General features: G+C 37.0%; 4 protein-coding genes across 7 annotated transcripts; 2 read left to right on the top strand and 2 right to left on the bottom strand.

Annotated features, from left to right (window-relative positions):
• The first annotated feature begins 159 nt into the window (after positions 1-159).
• On the top strand, positions 160-6,784 carry LOC113669392 (dolichyl-diphosphooligosaccharide--protein glycosyltransferase subunit STT3A). Of its 2 annotated transcripts, none has more exons than XR_016185043.1 (16): positions 160-425; positions 836-896; positions 1,378-1,499; positions 1,628-1,773; positions 2,125-2,173; positions 2,300-2,448; positions 2,650-2,760; positions 3,071-3,151; positions 3,234-3,626; positions 3,898-3,990; positions 4,149-4,409; positions 4,539-4,818; positions 5,423-5,525; positions 5,715-5,903; positions 6,265-6,314; positions 6,563-6,784. XR_016185043.1 is itself a non-coding variant. In XM_027185411.2 (16 exons), exons 1-16 carry the CDS (start codon positions 314-316, stop codon positions 6,656-6,658), a joined length of 2,133 nt encoding a protein of 710 aa, XP_027041212.2. In that variant the 5' UTR covers positions 160-313; the 3' UTR covers positions 6,659-6,784. The 2 variants fall into 2 exon arrangements, 1 of the variants encoding a protein (XP_027041212.2); XM_027185411.2 differs by having other exon boundaries at positions 4,539-4,655.
• On the bottom strand, positions 6,178-9,322 carry LOC113669393 (protein hedgehog). 3 transcript variants are annotated; one of them, XM_027185412.2, is made up of 5 exons: positions 9,260-9,322; positions 8,835-8,936; positions 8,143-8,322; positions 7,725-8,030; positions 6,178-7,642 (listed from the first exon to the last, which is right to left on the bottom strand). In XM_027185412.2, the coding sequence occupies exons 2-5, from the start codon at positions 8,908-8,910 to the stop codon at positions 6,984-6,986; spliced, it is 1,221 nt and encodes a 406-aa protein (XP_027041213.2). In that variant the 5' UTR covers positions 8,911-8,936; positions 9,260-9,322; the 3' UTR covers positions 6,178-6,983. The 3 variants fall into 3 exon arrangements, with proteins under 3 accessions (XP_027041213.2, XP_089056816.1, XP_089056821.1); XM_089200690.1 differs by lacking the exon at positions 9,260-9,322 and adding an exon at positions 9,126-9,224; XM_089200695.1 differs by lacking the exon at positions 9,260-9,322 and adding an exon at positions 9,174-9,218.
• Positions 9,323-10,131: 809 nt separating this feature from the next.
• LOC113669368 (putative serine incorporator) lies at positions 10,132-18,189 on the bottom strand. Its single transcript, XM_027185384.2, has 13 exons — positions 17,834-18,189; positions 17,096-17,427; positions 16,602-16,681; positions 15,584-15,677; positions 14,872-14,915; positions 14,695-14,771; positions 14,398-14,494; positions 14,013-14,099; positions 13,620-13,737; positions 13,247-13,295; positions 12,344-12,371; positions 11,823-11,982; positions 10,132-11,479 (listed from the first exon to the last, which is right to left on the bottom strand). The coding sequence occupies exons 1-13, from the start codon at positions 17,912-17,914 to the stop codon at positions 11,335-11,337; spliced, it is 1,392 nt and encodes a 463-aa protein (XP_027041185.2). The 5' UTR covers positions 17,915-18,189; the 3' UTR covers positions 10,132-11,334.
• On the top strand, positions 18,032-22,529 carry LOC113669367 (kelch-like protein 12). The gene is made up of 3 exons (XM_027185383.2): positions 18,032-18,511; positions 18,925-19,856; positions 21,054-22,529. Exons 1-3 carry the CDS (start codon positions 18,278-18,280, stop codon positions 21,640-21,642), a joined length of 1,755 nt encoding a protein of 584 aa, XP_027041184.2. The 5' UTR covers positions 18,032-18,277; the 3' UTR covers positions 21,643-22,529.
• The last annotated feature ends 306 nt before the right edge of the window (positions 22,530-22,835 follow it).

The following is a 22,835-nucleotide window of genomic DNA, read 5'->3' as shown; positions in this document are numbered from 1 at the left end:
TCCCTCTGATATTATTGACGACAAGCATTGATTGAAGAGGACATTTCTTGTCGAGAAAAAAACACGAAACTGCCCACAATGCAAAAAGGGATAAATCTTAAGAATTATTGCGTGACTTTGTGGAGAAGGAGGGAAACTGGATCGACTGTATAAATTCCCACGTGACTTCCTGTTCCTTCTCTCCGCCATATTGAATTTCGTGAACAAAAGTTCGGTCAACGTGGCCTCCTTCAATTTGTAATTTTTTACAAGTTGTAAGAACTCTGCTTTGCAGTTTTCCTTTTATCCTGAGCCTTTAACACTCACGGATAAGATGAAGCTACAAGAGAGCGGCTTCCAAGTGCCATCTTTTCTGCCTCGGTTATCGTACGAGAAGCAGGACACCTTACTTAAACTTCTCATATTGTCCATTTGTGCTGTTTTGTGTGAGTACGAAGATTGGTCATGCAATGCGGTTTACCTAGTTGTGCAGTTTATTGGCTGTTGTTAGATCCTCGATCGAATATTGTATAGGGGTCATGTTATGGGAAAATATTGTAGAATTACTTTATTCAAATGGTACACGACTGTTATTGTTACGCTGGCTGAGTTTATGTAAGCTTAAAAAATTCAGACTCGACAGTCAGTCATTACCTGAAGCCGAACCGATCGCAAGATTGAATGTGTTTGTCTGATTGTCAAAATCTAAATTATCGATATATTATTTCAGTCATAAACCACGGAAGGTATCATGGAAATTTCACTCATGATCGTTCGATAATCAAGAAATTGGTCTAACTTGAAATGTGATTTGTTGTGCTCCTGTGTTCATGATTTTTTTTCTTCATGTCCACAGCATTCTCCACAAGGTTGTTCTCTGTGTTGCGGTTTGAAAGTGTTATTCACGAATTTGATCCGTAAGCTTTTTTTCAATAATCTTTTCGTAACTACTCATTCACGAAACAAAGAAGTAGTAGATACAGTGAGGTGATTGTTTGCTTAGCTGCAATTGTAGGGGGTTTTGTCCTCATAACCGTGATGTTTATGCGTCTTTAGTATTATTACATTAATTTTGAGAAAAAAGTTTAAATCCTGAATAATTTCTTTTAGAGAATACTGGCTTTTTATTTCCAGGCAATTGAAAAAATGTATAAAATGTATAAAAATGATTCTTTTCATTAATGTGGATAATTTTTATTCTTATTGTTTTCCATTTCTTCATTTGTAACATATGCGTCATTTGTATGTGCTGTTTTTTTGTTCATGACTAGCCTTTTACAAATTTTGGACTGGATCCTTTTTTATTAAACTTAAACTGAGAAGGGTCTGTAGGATCTGATTGATTTTATAGACAAGAATGTCTGGGCTTAATAAATAATTGCTGCTCTTGTTTTGCAGTTATTTTAATTATAGAACCACACGGTTTTTAGCTGAGGAAGGATTTTACAAATTTCACAACTGGTTTGATGACAGAGCATGGTATCCACTGGGTAGAATAATTGGTGGCACTATATATCCAGGTGATATGGCCTATCAAAATGTTATCTCTTTTGTTTCCACATTCCATCAGACACATCACATTTAGTAGACAAAGGTGCCTTTAAATATCTAGAAGATTTAATGAACAGATTTATTTTAATTCTTGCAGGGCTCATGGTAACATCAGCGGTCTTGTATCACTTCATGAATTTCTTTCATGTCACAATTGACATCAGAAATGTTTGTGTTTTTCTGGCTCCTTTGTTTTCTTCATTGACCACCCTGGTCACTTATCATTTGACTAAAGAACTCAAGGTATGTAGTTCTACTGTGTATAGCTGGCCTGTCATTTTTGCTTTCCATTTGTCTTACTATTGTTTATTAACACTACTAAGTCATTTTTTTTCAGCATATCTTGCTCAAACATTTAAATGACATGATTTTCCTTTATACTTAGAAATGTTCTATGTCACATCAAAATTAAGTTTGCCATTTAGAGTTGGGAATTAGGAAGATGTCTTTTCCAATGATTTCAGTTTTTTTCTTTTAAAGGAAAGGATAAAAAACTTGCAATGTTTGAGTTTACTTTTTATTGGGTCAGCACCTACTGCTTTTTTTTTTAGCTATCTCTTCAAGAGTGTAATTGATATTTGTATTTACTGACAGGATGCTGGGGCAGGATTAGTAGCAGCAGCTATGATCTCCATTGTTCCAGGTACAATGGTTTCTGTTGTGCTTTTTAAAGAAACTTCTAAACTTTGGGATCACTTAAAAATCAAAGAAACATCACAGAACTTTTTTTTTTTCATTTTGATAATTGTTTTAATTGTTTTCTTTTCAGGTTACATTTCTCGATCAGTTGCTGGGTCATATGATAATGAAGGTATTGCCATCTTTTGCATGCTGCTTACTTATGCATTGTGGATTAAGTCTGTGAAGACTGGCTCACTGTTCTGGTCAACCATGTGTGCTTTGGCTTACTTCTACATGGTGAGTGAATTAAATGCAACTTTTATAATAATCATTTATCTCCTCACTTCATTATTAATGTGTAATAAAGGAAGTTTATGTGTGTGAAGTCAAGTCACTTACTTGTTTCTGGAAACAAAGTCATAGAACCTACAACAGGTTATATCATTAATTATCACAACACAGTAGATTGAGCTTTTGTCTTGAATTTCTATTTTTCAGGTTTCCTCTTGGGGCGGCTATGTGTTTCTTATCAACTTGATTCCTCTCCATGTTTTGGCTCTGATGATCACTGGCAGGTTTTCACACAGGATCTATGTTGCTTACTGTGCAGTAAGTACTTTCAGTAATGTATAGCAATGTCCTTAAGGAATATCACATTCAAATGGCCATTATCATATATTCCAAGGTTGTAGGAAAATTTAGTCCTCTTAGGGAGCACCATTTTCAGGTGACTTATTGTAACAATCTTTGACCCTCATGTTTATCTGGAGTCAAAAATTAAACATTTACACTCTGAATCTTCATTGTTTTCTTGTCATGACATTCTCCACTTCCAACCCCTTCCTTGCAGTTTTTATTTATTTACATCAGAATTTTCATGTTATGAAAGTGATCATTGTATTGTATTTTCCAATTTCAGGTTTACTGTTTGGGAACCATTTTGTCCATGCAGATCTCATTTGTTGGATTTCAGCCTGTACAATCCAGTGAGCACATGGCGGTAAGTATTTTTTGGTTATGTTTTCTTTTATCTGCGCTGACATTCACCTTTAATTCCACATATTTTTGCTCTTTACATGCAGGCCTTTGGTGTGTTTGGTCTGTGCCAGATCCATGCCTTTGTGGACTATGTTCGTGCACGTATGCCTAAAGAACACTTTCAACTGTTGTTCAAGAGTGTTGTGCTTGTTGCAGCAGTCGGTGTCTCAACTGTTGGTGGCATACTCACTTTCACTGGTAAAATCTCTCCCTGGACTGGCAGGTTTTACTCCTTGTTGGATCCATCTTATGCAAAGAACAACATTCCCATCATTGCCTCAGTTTCTGAACATCAACCTACAACATGGTCATCATTTTACTTTGATTTGCAACTCATGGTGTTCATGTTTCCTGTTGGACTCTACTATTGCTTCTTCAAACTCACTGATGCCAACATCTTTATCATAATGTATGGAGTTACAAGCATCTACTTTGCCGTAAGTGGAGACATCCTGACACGTACAATAAGATATTTAGATATATTTGTTATCAGCTTATCTGTAAGGAATCATAAATGTATGTCTATTTGATATTGCTCATGCAATTCGAACTCTTTAAAATTTCACTGGATACACCCAGCCTGTGAACAGTATGGTCAAACCTTCCTGTGAGTGTGCTTGTCAAGGTTTGTGTCTTTACTTAATTTTCATTGTTTTTCACTGAGTTTTTCTCAATATCCCTTGTGTTTTATTTTTTTTTTTTTTTCAGGGAGTTATGGTTCGTCTAATGTTGGTGTTGGCTCCAGTAGCTTGCATTCTCTCAGGAATTAGTGTATCTACAATCCTCACAACATACATGAAGGTAAATACAGTGAATGCCCAAAATAGCATGCAGCACTTAAATTTTTCTTCTTTTTTTTTTGTTTTGTTTTGTTTTGGTTTTTTTTAACTTTGAATCATTTTGTTGTGTTAAGTATTTGAAAGCTTTCCACATTTATTCTACTTCTTCTCGTTATCAAGAATTTAGATGTTTCCCGCCGTGACCGTAAAACTGCAAAGAAAACCGACCCAACATATCCAATCAAGAATGAAGTGGCTACAGCAATGGTGGGCCTCATGTCTTTACTACTCATCACCTACACATTCCATTGTACTTGGGTCACATCAGAAGCTTATTCTTCACCGTCAATTGTACTCTCAGCCAAACAACATGACGGCTCCCGAGTTATCTTTGATGACTTCCGAGAGGCTTACTACTGGCTCAGACAAAACACTCCAGAGGTAGTTTACCTTTCAGTTTGTTGTCAATTGGATAACCATAGTAGCAAATAGGGTTTGATTGTGTCATGGTATTGCTGGTATTAAAACAGCAACTTATATTTTGTAATACTGTTGTTGTGTTTATTTCAGGATTCTAAGGTGATGTCTTGGTGGGATTACGGTTATCAGATCACTGCTATGGCCAATAGAACTATATTAGTAGACAATAATACATGGAACAACACACACATCTCCAGGGTGGGGCAGGTATGTTCAAAATACTCTTATGGCCAATAGAACTATACTAGTAGACAATAACACATGGAACAACGCATGCCTCTTCAGGGTGGGGCAGTTATGTTCAAAACACTCCTATAGCCAATCCAACAATAATGCATGGAACAACACACACATCTCCAGGGTGGGGCAGGTATGTAAATATCCCAGTCCATATCTAGTACCTATAATCCTGTTGAGCGTGGTTTGTAGGTCTCGCTTGTGGACGACATCAATGCCTTCAATTAAGTTTGTGAACTGATGTCCTTGTATGCTCATCATTTGGTCTGTCTGTTGAAGGCAACACTTAAACCTTGATCTTGAACTGATGCCAGGTTAGGTTTAAATGGTGAACTTTTCATGAGCTGAATCTCGTACTTTGATTTAAATAATTGAAAACAATGACTGAGCTGTTCTTCCTAGTTGGCTTATCCAGGAATTTAGAGTTCAGAATGGCTTTGTTCTGGCTCTGAACTTTCTATGTGCCAAACCTTATCTATGATTATTGTTATTAAAACATATTTAGAAACACAAATCCTGCACTCTTTTTCAGGGAAAGGGCTTTGATGGCTAATTGAGTTTAGTTTCTGAAACAACAGCCTTTCTTTTTGAGGTTGGGGTGGTCCAAATTCGAATCTAGTCCAGCCTATGAAAAGTTGGGCATCCTAACAGGGCCTTGGTTTTCAAGTGGTAGCCTCATTTGTGAGGGCATCTAGTTAATGTAAAGTGATCAGTTAAACTATTGTGGAACATTGCAGGCCATGGCATCAAGTGAGGACAGAGCATATGAGATCATGAGAGAACTGGATGTGAATTATGTGTTGGTTATTTTTGGTGGTTTGACTGGATATGCATCAGATGGTAAGAGTGCAGATAATGATTTGTCTTTACAACAAAATCCCCTTAGTTTTCATCCATTGAGTGCTATGAGAATTCTAAAATTTATTTCATTCCTTTTTGGCATCAGTTTGGCCCTGCTTGGATATGTTGTACACTCTTCAAACAACTGGATCCTGATAAGTGATTGTGGGATGTTTTTTTGTGTCTTAGATATCAACAAGTTCCTGTGGATGGTCCGTATTGGAGGCAGCACTGAGAAAGGTCGGCACATCAAGGAACATGATTACTATACACCTGCTGGAGAGTTCCGTATTGACAGGGGTGGTTCCCAGGTCTTGCTCAACTGTCTTATGTACAAGATGTGTTACTACCGGTTTGGTTCTGTTTACACGGAGCAGGGTAAGTACCTACCCACCCACCCCTCCCTCTCTAATGCAAAGCTTGACTGTATTATGTATGTTAGTTTGGTTGAATCAACTGAGTTGTGAAAGTAACTTGACCACCATAAAGAGTTTCTAGAGCATTAGCCCTTCATCATTTGCTCTGGCAAAGTTCTAATGCTTGAAACGTCAGCTTTATAAACTATTTGTGATTGTCAACTCAGTCAATAAAACCAAATTTATCTCATAATACGCTCACCACTGCAGCTCCACAATTAATTTAGACACTAGGCCCAGTTATTCATTTTAATTGCTATGTGACCTGAGTTAGACCCTAACTGCTGTTTACATTCATCTTGTTGACTTTTTTATTTGCTTAGGAAAACCCACTGGTTACGATCGTGTGCGTAATGCGGAGATCGGAAACAAGGTATGTCAGTCTCTAGCTTCAGTATTAAAACTGTGCACGATAATTTCTCAGCCGTGACTGTTATAGGTTGTATACCATGTCTGATTTATGCAACATGCAACCAATCATGCAAACATATCTTATACATCACTGGACTGTAATAAAGCACAGCACCTAATGTATAACTGTCAGGTACAACCATAAAACTCCATGACTTGTACAAATCAATTTTTTGTTGTTGTTGTTTTTGTTTCTTTTTTTGCTTGTAGGAATTCGAGCTGGATGTGTTAGAGGAAGCTTACACCACTGAACACTGGCTTGTTAGAATCTACAAAGTAAAAGATCTTGAAAACAGAGGTTCTTAGAATTCACAAGCTCACGTTTTTTAAATCCAAGTATTGCATTAGATACTAATGCCCATGTATGTCAAGGTTGTTAGTTGTTAGACAATTTCAAGCAACAAGTGAATAAAATTACAATTCCAAGTTTCATTAGTCGTTAAATCTATTTGAGGCTTTGTTTATATGAGGTAATTGATTCTTTGTATATTTGCTTCTTTTCTGGAAGTTTCTCAAAGCGTTCCCCAGTAAAAGCGTTATCTTTCCGCAGTAAACTTGCCCTATACTACCATCTCGCCAGGAGGCTTGGAAAATCCACTATAATAGAACACCTGCAGAGCTTCACGCGATTTTATATTATCAGGGTGTTCGTCAGTGACATAAGAATGGAAGGGTACCAATGAACTCCTTTTAAGGAATCTTTCCCCGGCCACTCAGGTAACCAAACGATTAAGCTGGTCAGTTTTTTCCAGGCTCTGTTCAGCAGGTCAGCTGTTCTGATCGGTGCCATAACTAAATGTGCAGCATCATGAGAAGGCCAGTGTGCATAACACGATACCAATACGCCATCAACAAATAAAGTGCCTTGCCTTGTTAAGGGGGCATACACACCTTTCATTGTCATATGTGTAATTTGTGTAACTGTGTCGAAAATTGGGCCGCTTCCATTCAGTATAAGTAAATCTCCCATTTTAATTTCTGAGGCAAAAACAGCGGATATAAATGACGTATTTGTTTCCTTTCTGAAAATCAGATGATGTGCGGACAACTTAATGCTGTTTCCTGTCTTGGTTTTGAGGTTGTAAAATTGTGCCTCAGCATCGATTTCCTTATGCAGAAAAGTAATAACCTCGCTGAACTTGCTCTCTCCATTAGTTCCCAGCGTCTGCACTTTGTCCCCGACTTTCAAATGACTCATCGGGATGCTCGCACCAGACTCCATCGTCACTTGAGAAATGGCGGGGAAACACAGGCGGCGCGGCTGTACACGGATTGGACGAGAAGACAATTCTGGAAAGTAGCCAATTATTAATGGTCACTAAATCATACTGATAAACCGAGAAATGATCAGAAAATTTAGTTTCACACAAACCATAATCCCCAAATCTGTAAACAAAGTTGGCTCCAGATTTGCCGACTCCATCTTCACAGTCCACTGATGAACCGTCCCGTCCGAAGGTTTTCTCGCCCCCGGGACCACTCCAACATTCCGTGTAGTACTGGATTCCAAAGACTTTGAAGCCTCTCTCTCGGGCTTTCTCAGCACATGCCATCACGGTCTTGTTAACATCTTTGCGATCGATAGTGCCTCGGAAGTTTGCAATAAGTTCCGGAAGAGGTCGTGGTTTTACGTAAGAGTCTCGGTAGCAGCCTACAGGGGGTGTTGTCCAAGAGCTTGCTACGAATTAAGAACCCTAACTTAAAGGTGATTAACCGTTCAAAGGATTGGAAGAACAGATTAAAAAAAAAAATGAACAAAGATGTAAATGCCAGTCGCGACGAAAACTTACAATGATTGGATGTGGAAGGGGCAGTTGTTGTTGTTAAATTTTCTTGAGCTTGGGTGGAATTACCCATGGTAACTGAGGCAATCGTGGTAACATCCTCGGTTCCATGCGGCCATGGAAGCGGAGTGACGACAAGGTCCAGGGAACTAGTGCTAGGCCTTGTGGTGCTGATGTTCTGAGCGGCTGAAACAGGCCACGGTACATTACATCAATGGAGAAAAAAATGTATGAAACTACCTGGCAGGGCAGTGGTATACCTTACAATCGCGGCTCCGGAAATAAACTGATTTCAGAGTTGAGATCACTTATGTAATGCACCGTCTTCAGAGAGTTAGGCGTTAGTACATTGCTGACACGCAGAAGAGTTCCTCTGATCAGAGCGAGTTTCACCAGAGTATAGACAGTAAACCGGGACTGCTCTGGTTTTGCCTTACTCTCCTCTTTAATTGATCTAGAAGCAGTATTCCTGTCTCCACCAACCAGATATAAAATGAAAACCTATCGCAACTTATTTGGTGTTTCCCGTGCCGATGTTATCTTTGCTTGTTTTTACACCGAATTCTTAGGGGGTTCCATGGGATGTTATCTTTTTCTCTGGATTGGCCAGAGGTTACTTTGATTTGGACCTCTCAATCGAAAAATGTACTGTATAGCCTATGAAAAATATGGGCTACCTAATTCTTACAAATACTCACCTGCGTTCCATGGCACCAAATGGATGAGGAACAAAACACTAAGACAATTGTAACTATTCATTTGATTCCCGTTCATCCAAGTTTGATAAAAAGGACCGCCGACTGAATTAAAACAGACATATTAAATATCATTTACTGTAAGACTCAAGTAAGAGATTTCCCTATAAAAGCCCAAGAACGCGGATCACGATTTCTCTTTCACTAATTTAACCACTTTCCCTAGTCTTTGTTGAAGAGGAAAAAAAACAGATTAACGACTGAGTGATTCAGTCAAATTTGGGACACTAATACCTCTTCCATCCAGAGTATCTAGAAACCGTATCTTATTATTATTACTACCGTGATCTGCCATCTCCTTTTCAAATGACAATACTTCGTCCGTAACGCACACTGTTGTTTGGCCTAAAGATATCAGACGTACTTACCTTAAGTGTTATCTCCACTAAACGTCGACAACTCTCCTGACAATGGAAGCTGTGACTCCTCTCTCAGCATGTGGCAAATTATCTATTTGTTCACGCCTGTTGCGCGCACTTCTGATTTGACTGACGCTTTCATAAGTATATATTGTAACCAATATATTACCAATAATTTATATTCATTTTCACCGAAAGCTCCTCTTTCAAAAAATTCTGCGGTCTAATTAAAACCAATTCTAATTTATTTCGTACTATCGAATGTTCTAATAGTCTACAGTAAAACCTAAAGCCTTTTGTTCTTAAATCATTCACATACATATCATGTAAAACGAGACGATTTAAAAAAACAATCAATTTGAAAGAAGTTGTGATTTCAAGTCGATCTTCCAAATCGTTGTTGAAAGAGGTTTATAGGAAAAACTTCTTAATATATCGTTGATGAGCTTTTTTTTGCCGCCTTAACCCAGTGTAAAGGGAGCAAAGAACTAGGGGAAAGGAACTCGTTCAAATGCTTGACGCGATCTAGATGAAAGTGGTACTTTTAGTTGGGGGGGGGGGGGGGGAGGTAGAAATGGAAGAGGAAGCTATGCTCTATTTTTCAACTCTTCAAAACGTTTTGTACTGAACGATGCATTATTCCCTGAGCACAAGAAGGTGACAATACTCGTTTAAAACATTTCTTTTTAAAATAAATTTAAATTGATTCCAAACAGGCTTGATAATTTGCGGTCTGTGCTATTCAAGCCTATGAGGATAAGAGATGGCGAACATACTGAGATTTAAGAGCAGTAGTGCAAGAAAACCGTAAGAGAGTTCACAATAACGTCAACACAAACAGCAGCACCGTCAGTCTTTAAGAGCACTATCTCACAACGCTATGGGTGCTAACAGCTTTAATTCATTCCACAACACTTTAACCTACAAGATGGCTCCATTTTTCAAATCCAAATTTAGTCAAACATTAACTTCACGAACAGTCCACTCAGATATAGAGGCGTCTAAAAATAGACCAGGTACTACCCATTGATCAGTCCAACTTGTTTACCAATTCATTTGTAGACATTTTATAGCTGAACTTTAGTTTACAGAACCAGGAAAAGGTTTTGAGCTTGCTCACATCCACTGAGAAAACTAAACAGAATAAAAACTAATTGAAGGACTATGAAAGTCAAATTTTCCCTACGCAAGGATTCAACGCTCCTGGCCTTCATTCAAAATCTCAAGCTCTTCTGCGTTAATAGTAAGTAACCAAGGTGACTATCAAACCAAGCTTAACCTTCATTTATATTTGAGTGAGCTATATCCCAGATCGCTATCAATATAAAAGGAACTGAACATCAAGTATCTCAAGTCTTAATCAATATCTTATGTAAACAGAGTAACTTAATTAAAACTGAGAGTTTTGCAGATCTTCTTTATGACCTATCCAAGCCTTAAAGATAAAGGAAACTTTGAATTCAAAATTCTTTTGTTATCCTAAAGAAGTTCAATTTATCATCAGACATTTCACACACAGCTAAACAGTACATCACTGTATCACTGTATATGCTACTACTTGTATCAATTGTAAATTAAAAAACAAAAATAAAAAGCAGTATCGAACATGAATAAAAAGGTGATGTTAAACAATAATTTTTTAATTTATTTATCAACAACAGATTAGAAAGCAAATCTATGTACTTTGAAGTTTACTTATTGTGTGCTTTAATAACTCCCTTAACCCTTTAGCTCTCATAAGTGATTAAGACAGAATTTCTCTTTACAATATTCATACAATATCTTGCAGAAAAGTACTGAGAATAAAGAAAAATACCAACTAGGGGATTAAAACTTGATCCAATACCAAACTCTTCAAACTAGCATCCCAAGAACTGTATGGCAGACAGTAAGGAGAATTACAAATGAGATCTTGGGAGTTAAAGGGTTAATATAAATTGTGAAGCAAAACAGTGAGAATATAACACATGTATTGTTCAAATTACTTCACAAGTATTAACAGTGTCAATTTTCTCAGTGAAAACCCAAATTTAACTGTAATTTTACAAAGCTGCAGTGGATGTCTGCTCCAAAGCATGGGTTGTTTAATGTCCAAAGTCCCTGTCTGGGAGCAAGACTGGGGCTAGCAAAGTCCAGAGATAAAGAGCAAGACATGCCCAGCTGGAGCTGATTTTGACCCACACAGTGGCCCAGTTACTAGTCAAGGTGGTAAAGTCAGAACCCTCTGGGCTGAGAAAAAAAATACGGATATATAAATCAATGGAGTGAACAGTCAGGCTTTTGGCTGAAAAAAGAGGAATCAAAAGAAAAATGATTGAACTCATCCTTAGACAGGGTATTGAAGTCATTGCCTTTTTTTTAGTAAAATATCATTAACAGAGAAATGACAAACTACATAACTGTGTTATGGCTATAGCAATAAAGTCAGAACCCTCAGGACTGAACAAACATTACAGGAAAAATGAAGAGATAATAAACAATGTAACTGATGGAGGTATTAACCTTAGTTACTGAATAAACAAGAGAAAAGCTCACAGATTCATAATGTAAACAAATTACATGGTGTACATACCTGTACCAGTTGGTAAGTGTCATCATAATATACAGTGAGGCCAAGGTGAAGGTCAAGTGAAAGAAACTGTAGTTATAAGTCACAGCTGTGCTCTCATCATCATAAACACGCTGGATTTTCACCCTGTTTTCATCATTTGTAGCATTTCCACTCTCCGCATCTTATGAGAAAATAGAAGGAAATAAGAAAAGGTAGAGAATTTCAATCAAAAAGAACCTGAGGGACTTAGAGAAAAGGTGGAAACAGAACAGCTCACAACCTGGTGGAAAAGGAAAAAACAGCTCACAACTTAGCTGAGGATACCACTAATTAGATGTGTAGGCATCTCAGCCTTGGTTGTTGTGTCTATGAACTAAAGTTACATTCATTTACAAATGATTAATTCTGAAATAAACCCTACATCCTCCTATATGTCTAGAGTCGATTCAGCCTTTCTAAAAGCTGTCATTAAAAACAATCCACTATGCTTAATTTTTATTTCCACACAGCAAACAAAAAGAAAAATATGGCTCAGCACCAACCTTGAGAGTAATCTGGAAGAAGTGTCTCCTAAAAAGATTGATATAAAGAAAGTAATCAAAATATCATCCAGATCCGATGACAATGAGTTAATCATCAGTTAATCATTCCATTTTTGTGAGTCTTTTGTTTCAAACAACAAGGCATTCTCTGTTTTCAGATATTCTGCCATTCTGCTGTTCCACCACTCCTTCATTCCATTGAACAGGGTCTCCTTGTAAATTGAAAGTATCATCTTTTGCAGCTTGCTTGCTTCCCAAATGTGGCAGCTCTTTTGAGCACAAGTCAGTAATTCAAACAGTAAAATGCCCCCATTTCACGGAAAACCAACATTTCTCAACTTTTCCATGATGAGCAGATCATTTATGCAAGCAAAAGTTTTGATTTAAATTACGGGTCAGTGGATGCCACTGTAATAATTTTGAGATGATTGTCCTCAAATGATTGTCCTTATATCATCAGATCTACTAGACATAATTTGCTGATTCAAATGGTAAAATGCTCTCTCTTCTGAAGAAAAAAAAAATTTCCTGCATGTCTAAATGATGTGCCAATCACACCTCTCGAGATATTTCTGCAAGGAAAAGTTTTGTCCAAAATTTTAAGCCATCCTCAAATGATTGTGAGATGTTTCTTGTCTTCTGTTTACCTTCTATAGTGTCACATCAACAACTGAAAAAATTAGAACCTGGGTCTTTTGGGCATAAAATAATGTGTTTCACAAGGCACTCCCCTTTCTTTGGATCCTCCAAAACAAACAACTAGTGACATCAGATCAAATCATAAGAAGTTTGGTATTCTATCATTAGTGTCACTTGCTCCTTTCAATAACATAATATTATGTAGCTTTGCCTCCTATGGGAGCCAGTAGCCAAAATAAACAATTAAAAACATAACCCACAAACCTCCATGCTGCTACTGGCTGTGAGAGGGTTTGAGCTGGTTGTTTTTAAACTAAAAAAAAACAATCAAACAAAAAGTTACAAAATTCAATATCGTTTTGATTAAAAAAGTGAACTCCATCAATCTTTCCAAGCAAACGAGACTAAGAAAAACACTAAATAAATGATTCTTTGTCACATTTAAATCTCAGGGCTATACTAAACCTTATTGCAAGGAACAAAACTAACAATTTATGCTAAAAAAATTAAATAATTCCCTTGTTCTTTGTTAGAAATTGTTGAATCAGGCCTTGCCCTCATCAACTATCACACAATAGAAATTTTGAACTCACAATCTACTAATTAATCATAAGTCATGGTAAACTTCCTTACATACCAAGAGTACACAACCATAACAAACATCAGCACTGCAGCAATGACTGTCCTCCCATTGCCTAACCCAGGTGCCAGATTATCACTGGAGATAAATGAACCACTTGGGTTACACATGCCATCTAGGAAAACAACAAAAGACAACTGTAACAACATGAATTACAACAGAAGATCAAGTGTTAGCCTCGAACCTGTCTGTGTCCATTATAGGATGTGCTGATAGTGTCAAGGGGAAAACAAACTGATTGTTAAAATACAAGTTATTTGATATCATCTAGCACACAATGTTTGGCATCATATGTATTGTTAGTTCAAGTCAAGATCAGGAAGAGTTAAATGTTTGTGCAAGAAGAGTAGATCCATAGAATTGTTGAGTATTTATCAAGTAGCACCATACCAGGTTCATTGGACATGCCAGACCAAGTCAGATACATAGTGTACAAAGTAATAACGGCTGCCTGTAACAGACCAGAACTGGGTTGACCTGGTACAGAACCAAAAATTAGCAATCAAATGATAAGACATGTTGTTGTATACCTTAACATTGATGGAACCAATTCTGCTAAGAAAGACTTTTCTTGATGTCTTCCCACATTATTTAAATAGATGGAAAAAAAATCAATCAGTTTTGATACAATACCTACCAGTTACAAGTATATTATTTTAAATCCACTGAGAGCAAAATGTTTTAAAGCCTTAGGGATAATTACTCTTGCTTGTGGTTTTCCTTTCATCTTGAACTCAATAACATCTCTAAAGGCAGAGAGTGGTTCTTAACTTACATTCCTGAACTTTGGGATGAATTGCAACCATAGAGACCAGGAAACATAGCACAAGGTTTAAGCTGATAAAGAACTTGTTGTTCTTGCACCCTGAAGGCTGGAAACAGAAATACATGTAAACAATAAAGGCTAGCCTCCATGTTTCATGACAATTAAAACTACAAGTGGTCCATTTTAAACTCCTTAATTCAAAGTACAAGATTTGTGACACAAATACTTTAAATCTTCCGTATTAGTACATTTCAATTAAAGCAAGACTAATTGATTAGCAGTACCTTGATGGATTTTTCCACATACCTCTGTGAAAAACAAGAAAAAGCAAACAACAGCCCCAATTGCCAGAACATATATCCCACTGGTGACTAATACGAGAGCTACAACCAAAATGAGACACAAATTAATATTGATGACCTGTCAAAGAATTAATAAGCACTTTTCCTATTTGATCAGAATTCTCCCTTTAAGTGTACTTACCCCAGTACCACCTTTTATTTCCTGTTGTCTCATACTTCTCAACCCTAAATATCAATAAAATGAATTGCTTCAGTCTTAATGTTAAATTTATAATCAAAGGCAAGCTGGGAAACTTGCACTGCCAAGCAGAGACTATAATTTTGAGCAAATAACATCAAGGGTTTCATTATATTTTTAATTGCTGGGCCATTCTAGTGAAAGCAGAATGAAAAATAATAGAATTGAACTCCTGGGTGACCCATGATAAGGTAGGCATGTATTGGCACTTAAGTATCCTGGTGTTGGTGTGATAGTCCTGCCCTCCAATGAGGACACTTCAACATGGCAATTTGATTAATTTATTGTTGAAACTCGACTAGAATTTCATGAAATTTTTGCAGTTAAAAGCCTCATTACCAATTTCTTGCTTGCCAAACTCTGATGGAAACAAACAGCCAAACATAACTGGTCACGCAATTTAACTTGTCAGCAAGTAGAACAAAGACTTTGACTGTCTCATTCATGTACAATCATCCTTTCATTACAGTTTTTGTGACACAGAACTATTGGCATAGTTTTTGAAGCAAGTGGAGTTGCAAAAACATTCTAGTTTTAAGTAGTTTGACACATGCATTATATCAGTCAGTAAATCTTAAATTAAATTTAATAGTAGGACTGAGGACACTGATAGTATTTCTGTTCATTTTCAATACGTCAAGCCCTTGTTACATACCAAGATTCACTCCAGTTGTGGGCAAAATCAATCAGTAAGATCAACTGTAGCAAAATAAACAGGTAGCCACCAACCATTCCAATATACATCCATGCTAAAGACAAAGTTTACAACGTCAGAACAACGAGTATTCGTCCATAGACATTTAGAGAACAGACCCAAACAAACACAGCTCAATATGCACATATAGGTAAATATTTACAATGAGTAGAATAAATATGTACAGTAAATATAAATAATTGAGTTGAAAAAACATGAAAAGGTGAAATTTGCACATCTAAAGAAGTCAAAGGTTTGTGAGTTTATAAAATTTCAGGTAAAACCAAGATTGTCTGATACCCTGCACAAAACATCACAAGTACTTATTGACCAGGTGGGAGGGCTGCACAGGAAAACCCTTGGCTCAAGGTCATTACATGTTGAAATTTTGAAAATTTTGTTTCAACCTAAATAGGAAATGATAAATGGGCATTAGTGGGGCAACCTCATAAAAGATTCTAAAGGAAATATTTTTCTTTGTTTTGTTTGGTTTTTTCAGAACAACAGAAACACACATTTCATCAAAAAATGTGACTTTTTTCATCTCTTTTCTTTTTTCCTGTAAAATTTTGCAACAAAGCTGTGTAATTACAACCAACAGTTCTGAAACTATTACACTGATCTCCAAGCTGAAATACTAAGGAATGTTTTCTTTACCCAGTATCACGGATATAGCAACAGACATGACCAGCCATATTCACAGAGATTTATAGAAAAGGAATTTGTACAACTCTGCCGACATCAAATCTGGCTGGAAATTGGTTTATATACTTAGAAAGATGCAGAGGTTAGCTGTAGAAGAAACTTAAAGGCCAGTTTCACACAAAGTATGTCTTAAAATTCAATTGTTGCAGCCCAATCTACTCTACTGTGTATCAATGATGGTTTTATGTGACCTTGCCAGCTACAAGTCACAAAGGTTGTGTTTGTGGTCACAGTCAAACTCTGCATAAACAAGGTTACATTATCTGATATTTACCAACTCCAAATTTTCCTTTAGGAATGTAAAATGCTGCAACTATTAGTGCGTTAACAAGAACAATCTTGATAAGCCAGAACCTGAGAAATAAAAACATCAGAATAAGAAAGATCCATCCTAAGATTTAAATTCAGATGTTAGCTGTTCTTAATAGTCTAAGCTTGCCAAAGAGGAAAATAATCACTTCCTTGTTAACACTGAAACCATAATTTTCACTTTTGTTAATTAAACAGAAAACAAGTTAGAAACAGTCACACCACACATGAACAAAATGAGTGCTCCTGAGTATAATTATCAAAGATACCACAAGGAATATGACCAAACTCCTAGAAACCCTTTGATAGAAAAAGTTCTAGTAGATAATATGGCTAGTTGTTGTAATATAAAGCAAGTATTTCCTCCTACTTGGACATTGTCCTTGAAATTAATTGCACATTATACATTTAAATCACAAGTATAAAATAGTACTGTAAGTATTAGATTGACTAACTCACCCATTTTGAAATTTGGCCCTGGGATCACTGCTATTCTTGACTTTAAACATCAAGACTGCCATTAAGAGGAAGAATGCTGCCATTGCAAAACACACTCGATACACTGCCAAATATCCCACCAGACTATTACAGTTTGACTCTGGAACATGATCACAGAAACGTGGAATTTTCTCCAATTTTTCAACAATGCCAGGGGCAAGCATGACGGCAGACAAGACTGTTCCCAGGAAGAGAATTATTGTGTAAACAATCCTGGATGCTGTGGAGTTTTTGCATGACGGACATCGAACACAGCAACAAAAACAAGCTGATGAGCCACAACAACACGCCGCCTGGAGGGATTCAACACAGTTTTCAGAAAAAAAGAAATGGAAAGTCAACCCTTTGGAATTTTTTACAAGTTATCTAAAAGGAAAATCGTGCTGAATTGTGACATTCCGGACTCAATATCTCTCACCTAGTGGTGAAATGTACGAATGCATCTGTACGATTAGAAATAGTCATAACTTTTCGACAAGAGCTTAGTCAATAATTTGTCAAATATTGCCGAGGCAATCGTATTTAAAAAGTATAAGTAATTAGCCTCTAAATTGCATAGGAAGAATGGGGGTAAGTGAAGAATCTGTAGTGAACTATTGAGGATGTAAAAGTAGGGTCATCAGTCCTGAAAATCTTGGTTTCTACCAAGCTATCAGACTATACCATCTGGAAAACATGGCGGACTTAGAAGTTACTTACCACTGGAGCTAACGAACTGGCACAAGAGGCACACGACGAGAAAGCAGCACAGCTTCCTAAAGCACCTAATACAGCTCCCATTTTGTGCTTAAAAACGCAAAAATCTTCTGTGATCAAAAAGGAAAACTCGTCTGCTGCGATAGTACTTTGAGTATCTGGTTATGACGTCACTGAGCTGCAAAAATCAAGCAGTGGATTGTGGGTTAAAAGGAGTTTTCTTTGTGCTAAGTTTTCGTTAAATTTATCTGTTATCTATCCAATTTGTCGTATTTAATGCCTTATTGAATGTCTTAAATTGTTGGCACGTTACTTGTTTAAAAAAATTTGACACATTTCCAGAAGATTCGGAAAGGTATAGAAAACACTTTCCTGAGAGCCCGCGGTTTAATCTGCTGTACAACACAGACAGGTGTTTTTGAAAGCGTTGGAAAACACGACACAGACATGAACGAAGACATAGAAGATGACGGAGGGGAAATTCAAACATTTCTTCATCAACATCACGCTGGCTGCGTCTTATCCAGGCTTCACGATCTGCGGGAAAGAGAAGAACTTTGTGATGTTACACTTGTGGTGGAGGGAAGAGCCATCCAGGCTCACAGAGCTGTGTTGGCGGCGTCTAGTCAATACTTCAACGCCATGTTTACAGCTAAGATGAGTGAAAGAAATCAGGCGACGGTAAGGCTAATATTTGATTTTAATGGCTAATTGTTGCTTGGGGTGATTTGTGTGTATAAGGTTGGTCAACACATCTCCATCAACTTTTCATCTCAGACGGTGTGTTTGTGGGAAAATTTTTACTAAGAACAAGACATGAGCATATTGTTAAGAGCCTGAAATCTTGTTTTGTGATATCAGACTAAAAAATTAATTAATAGCTGGCGGGGATACTCCTGTATCCTAGCAACAACCGAGATTATGAAGAAGTTTCCAATACATTTAGCTTCAAGTGAGTACGGGTAATGTTACAGTATAATGACAAAGTTAAATGATCATAAACTATAAACATAGATAATGTATTGTAGCAGACAATGTAAAATCAACACAGAATACTCTTTGCTGCAAATTTAATTTATCCATTTTTATTGAAGGTGGAGATCAAGGGGATTGATTTTGTGTCAGCAGAAACTCTCATAAACTTTGCCTACACATCACAACTCACAATCACTGACTCCAGAGTTCAAAATCTATTTCTGGCTGCAGATCTGCTTCAGTTCAAATGGGTTAAAGACTCTTGCATTCACTTTATCATGCAGCAAATAGACATCACAAACTGTCTGGGTGTACGAGCACTTGCTGAAAGACATTCCTGCAAGGCCATGTATGAAGCTGCCACACGTTTTGTTACTGAGAACTTTCTGAAAGTCTCTCAAACTGAAGACTTTCATAATCTCAACCTTAATGAAGTGCTTGAGTTAGTGAAGAGAGATGATGTGAATGTGTCTGATGAAATAGAAATATTTAAAGCATGCATGGGGTGGATTGAATACAACACTGTGAGCAGGAAGCAACACCTTGCTGAATTTTTAAAGGCAATGAGGCTGCCTTTTATTCCTGTGAAAAATCTTCAGAAACATGTGAGTGGACATGATTTGGTGAAACATGATGTTTTTAGCAGGGACATAGTTGAGGAAGCAGCAACATTTCATTTTGAGCATGCTGGGATGAAAATGAGAGACTCATATGCTGAAACTGTGTACATACTTGGAGGAGAAACATCATTCATGAAAGAAGTAAAGACTGTTGAAAGATTTAATCCAGAGAGTACACAATGGGAGGGAGTAAAGTCTATGACTGAAGCACGAGCATCATTCACTGTGGCTACCTTAGAGGGTAAGTTGTATGTTATAGGAGGTTATCGTCGTGGAAGGAAGCTGAACTCCATGGAGTGTTATGATCCAGCACAGAATGGCTGGGTCAGTTTACAGCCAATGAGCAAGTGTCAAGGTGATGTGCGTGCTGCAGTACTCGATGGCTTTATTTACGTGGCTGGAGGATCCAGTGAAGGTCTGCTGACATGCAGGTAAGGGGAGTTATGTTTGAATGCAATTTTGTGGGGAGGTCATGTTTTAAGCTGTAATGTTTTCATCAGTGGTCTGTACAAAATGCAGACTGCAGACTGGGCATAAAATGCAGACTGAGAATTGAAACTCTTTTTTCACTTGATATATGATAACACATATTAGTATTTGTGTGGTCACCAAACAGATGAGAGATAAAACCACTGGAAAAATAAACAAATAGCCAATCAATGAAGGAACAGTTTTAGTCTCAGTCCTCATTTTTCAACAAAATAAACAATTGAAAAGATGAAGAGTATGGACCACCTATAAAACTGTCAATTGTTTCTCTGATGTTGCATATGCTAATTAATCAATACTGACATGCTGCATGCAAAGTGAGAAGACTATATTAAGGCTTGAAATCCTATTAAGAACAACTGTGGCCACTTTGTTAGAACAACTATGGCCACTTTGTTAATGACAAAAAATATATCAGGAAATAGGTAAGGAATATTCCACAATAGTGCATATGATCATGAAAGATGATCATGGAGAGGCAATTACCTGACATGTGGTAAGTTATTAGATGACATGTTGTCACATATCAGACAAAAATGTTTAAATTCTCAGTATGCATTTTGTACTTGGTCTGCATTCTGCTGTCTGCATTTTGTACTGACCATTTTAATCACTGAGTTTTGTTATCTAAAGTTAAATTGAGATAAATTCTTCTTATACGCTATTTTAAACTCTGTCATTTTCCTTTAGAAAATCTGAGAGTATTAACCCTTAACAGTCTGACATCAGTATGGATATTCTCCATACTGTTTGTGCCATTCCATTCTATATTCTATTTCTGAAGACCATTTGATTATCCCAGGTCACCCATGGGAGTTTGAAAAGAAAAAAAGACCCTTGGAGCACATAGTATTGCTTGATGATTATATATGCATAAAAAGTACTAAACCTGCTTTGTGAAATGTTCCTAACATTAACCACAGGTTTACTGTATCCAAAAAAAAAATGTATACATATATCTTCCCAAACTTTACCAACCTGGAATCTTTGAATTCTACATTCACCAAAACTTTTAATTGTTTCCTTAGTGGTATCAAGTTAAAATACCATAAAGTAAGAAGTCAGTTATGACTAACCTTGACATCATCTTTTCAGTGATGGTAAATTTTTTTGCAACATAGCTTTTTTTTTCCTAACAGCTATGTGGAGCGGTATTCACCCTTTGCGGAAGGATGGCAAGTGGTTGCTAGTATGCATCGTCAAAGACGTCGCTTTGCTCTTGCTGTGCTTGACACTCATATCTATGCAGTTGGAGGATTTGATGACAGCAGAGGGGATCTTAAACATGTGGAATATTATGATGGCAGCACAAATACATGGACAGAAGTGAAGCCTATGCATTGTTGTCGTTATGATTTTGGTGCAGTGTCATTGTCTGGTTTTCTTTATGCTGTAGGTGGTGCCAATGGCAGGAGAGGTTCATTGAATACTGTTGAACGTTTTGATCCAACTATGAATGAATGGTCAATGGTTGCCCCTTTGAAGCATTGTAGGGGAGGTGTGTCAGTAGCTGTGCACTGTGGAAAGATTTTTGCAATGAATGGAATGAATGAATACATGTCAATTGTTGATTCTACAGAGTGCTACAATGAAGTACAAGATAAATGGAGCAGCTTAGCTGCGTGTACACACACAGCAAGATTCAGTGCAGCAGCCATTGTCTACCCTCCTGTCATTCAGCTGCATGTTAAAAGTCTCCATGGGTCAGCATGTCATGAACAACAATAAGAACACTCATACTGGATAAGATCAATCTGAGGTCCACCATGGCTGCCAGGATATTAATACCATTCATGATAAATAAAGTTTGCTGAAAAGAGTTGCTTAAAATCTGTCAATCCTGTGTAGTAATAATTCAATTACCTAGTAAGTGGAGTTGAGAATAAAAGGAAAATTAATTGCCACAATAAATAGACGAAAAGCTTGTTTTCACTGGATACATAAGCACTATCATCTAATCAGAGTTTTCAACATCCAGATAATGGCTTGTAGTTCAGAGTTGTTGGAGTAAAGTGTAAATAACTAGAAACGTTTTGACCAGTATGCTTTTAATTGCTTGACAAGGTTCTTTCAAACTTCTCAAGAATATCAGATGTTTGTTTAGAAATGTCAAGCGATTCAAAAAATTAATTCAGGCATTTAGTCTACTCTAGTCATTCTAAACCGAGCCTGGCTGCCAGGCATTTAGTTACAGTGAATATTATTACCGATAATCACCTAAAATGACGCCCGAAAAAGGTTAACTTCATTTCTTTATTTTTTAGAGTATACTAAAATCTAACCACATTTGTGGGTAACTTTTTAAAGCTAACTTTCAAGTTACACTTCTTTGCGGATGTTAGAAATTATTGTGAAGAATGAAAAATACCGCTTTTAATTAACGTTAACATAAAAATTATAAAGAAACTGAGATAACAACCTTAGAAACTTGGGTAGCAACTTGTTGGATTTTTGGCAATTTTTAGCAATTTTTGGCATTCCACACAGCAACTTTCCAGCAGTTTATGAGCACAATCGGGACAGGCCTAGTCGGGGTCGGGTGGGGTGGAGTGGGGGTTAATGGTAACAGGTAGAATTGAACCATGTTAAAGAAATAAATAACACTTTGACATCAAGACTGACTTTGTTGTTTTCATCTCAGGATCAAATCTTGAAGCGATTCACAGATAAATTGAAGGGAGAAAAGAACCTCCTCCCTTTCAATCCAAGCGAGGAGTTTCACTCTCAAAAAATAATCTAAATAAAAGAGAGTAGGGGTTGCATTGACCTTATTTACAATAACAGCTTTACTTTGGTGGGTCTAGATCATCCGCATTCATTTTCTTGTTTTCTAACCCTGAGCAACTTTTGTTATTTTTCGCTTCCAGTTTCTGCATTTGTACAAAACTTTTGTACTCATTGCGAAGGCTCTTCTGTATTTT

The sequence above is a fragment of the Pocillopora damicornis genome, chromosome 1 (assembly GCF_964200805.1).
Source record: "Pocillopora damicornis chromosome 1, jaPocDami1.2, whole genome shotgun sequence".
Classification (NCBI taxonomy): Eukaryota; Metazoa; Cnidaria; class Anthozoa; order Scleractinia; family Pocilloporidae; genus Pocillopora; species Pocillopora damicornis.
The sequence above is the reverse complement of the archived record's forward strand: the minus strand, read 5'-3'. Positions and strand labels throughout refer to the sequence as shown.

Bases quoted from the DNA above. Each gene is read 5' to 3' on its own strand.
- LOC113669393 (XM_089200690.1), bottom strand. From the start codon at position 9,186: ATGGCAGATCACGGTAGTAATAATAATAAGATACGGTTTCTAGATACT. The intron at 8,937-9,125 runs GTATTAGTGTCC...GTTTTAATTCAG, and splicing joins AGATACTCTGGATGGAAGAG to TCGGCGGTCCTTTTTATCAA. The intron at 8,031-8,142 runs GTAAGTTTTCGT...CTTAATTCGTAG, and splicing joins CCCTTCCACATCCAATCATT to CAAGCTCTTGGACAACACCC.
- LOC113669367 (XM_027185383.2), top strand. From the start codon at position 18,278: ATGAACGAAGACATAGAAGATGACGGAGGGGAAATTCAAACATTTCTT. The intron at 18,512-18,924 runs GTAAGGCTAATA...TTTTTATTGAAG, and splicing joins GTGAAAGAAATCAGGCGACG to GTGGAGATCAAGGGGATTGA. The intron at 19,857-21,053 runs GTAAGGGGAGTT...TTTTCCTAACAG, and splicing joins GAAGGTCTGCTGACATGCAG to CTATGTGGAGCGGTATTCAC.
- LOC113669392 (XM_027185411.2), top strand. From the start codon at position 314: ATGAAGCTACAAGAGAGCGGCTTCCAAGTGCCATCTTTTCTGCCTCGG. The intron at 1,500-1,627 runs GTGATATGGCCT...TAATTCTTGCAG, and splicing joins TGGTGGCACTATATATCCAG to GGCTCATGGTAACATCAGCG. The intron at 1,774-2,124 runs GTATGTAGTTCT...ATTTACTGACAG, and splicing joins ATTTGACTAAAGAACTCAAG to GATGCTGGGGCAGGATTAGT.
- LOC113669368 (XM_027185384.2), bottom strand. From the start codon at position 17,914: ATGGGAGCTGTATTAGGTGCTTTAGGAAGCTGTGCTGCTTTCTCGTCG. The intron at 13,296-13,619 runs GTATGTAAGGAA...GTTTTTTTTTAG, and splicing joins GTTATGGTTGTGTACTCTTG to TTTAAAAACAACCAGCTCAA. The intron at 11,983-12,343 runs GTTGGTGCTGAG...TTTTCTCATAAG, and splicing joins TCTTCCAGATTACTCTCAAG to ATGCGGAGAGTGGAAATGCT.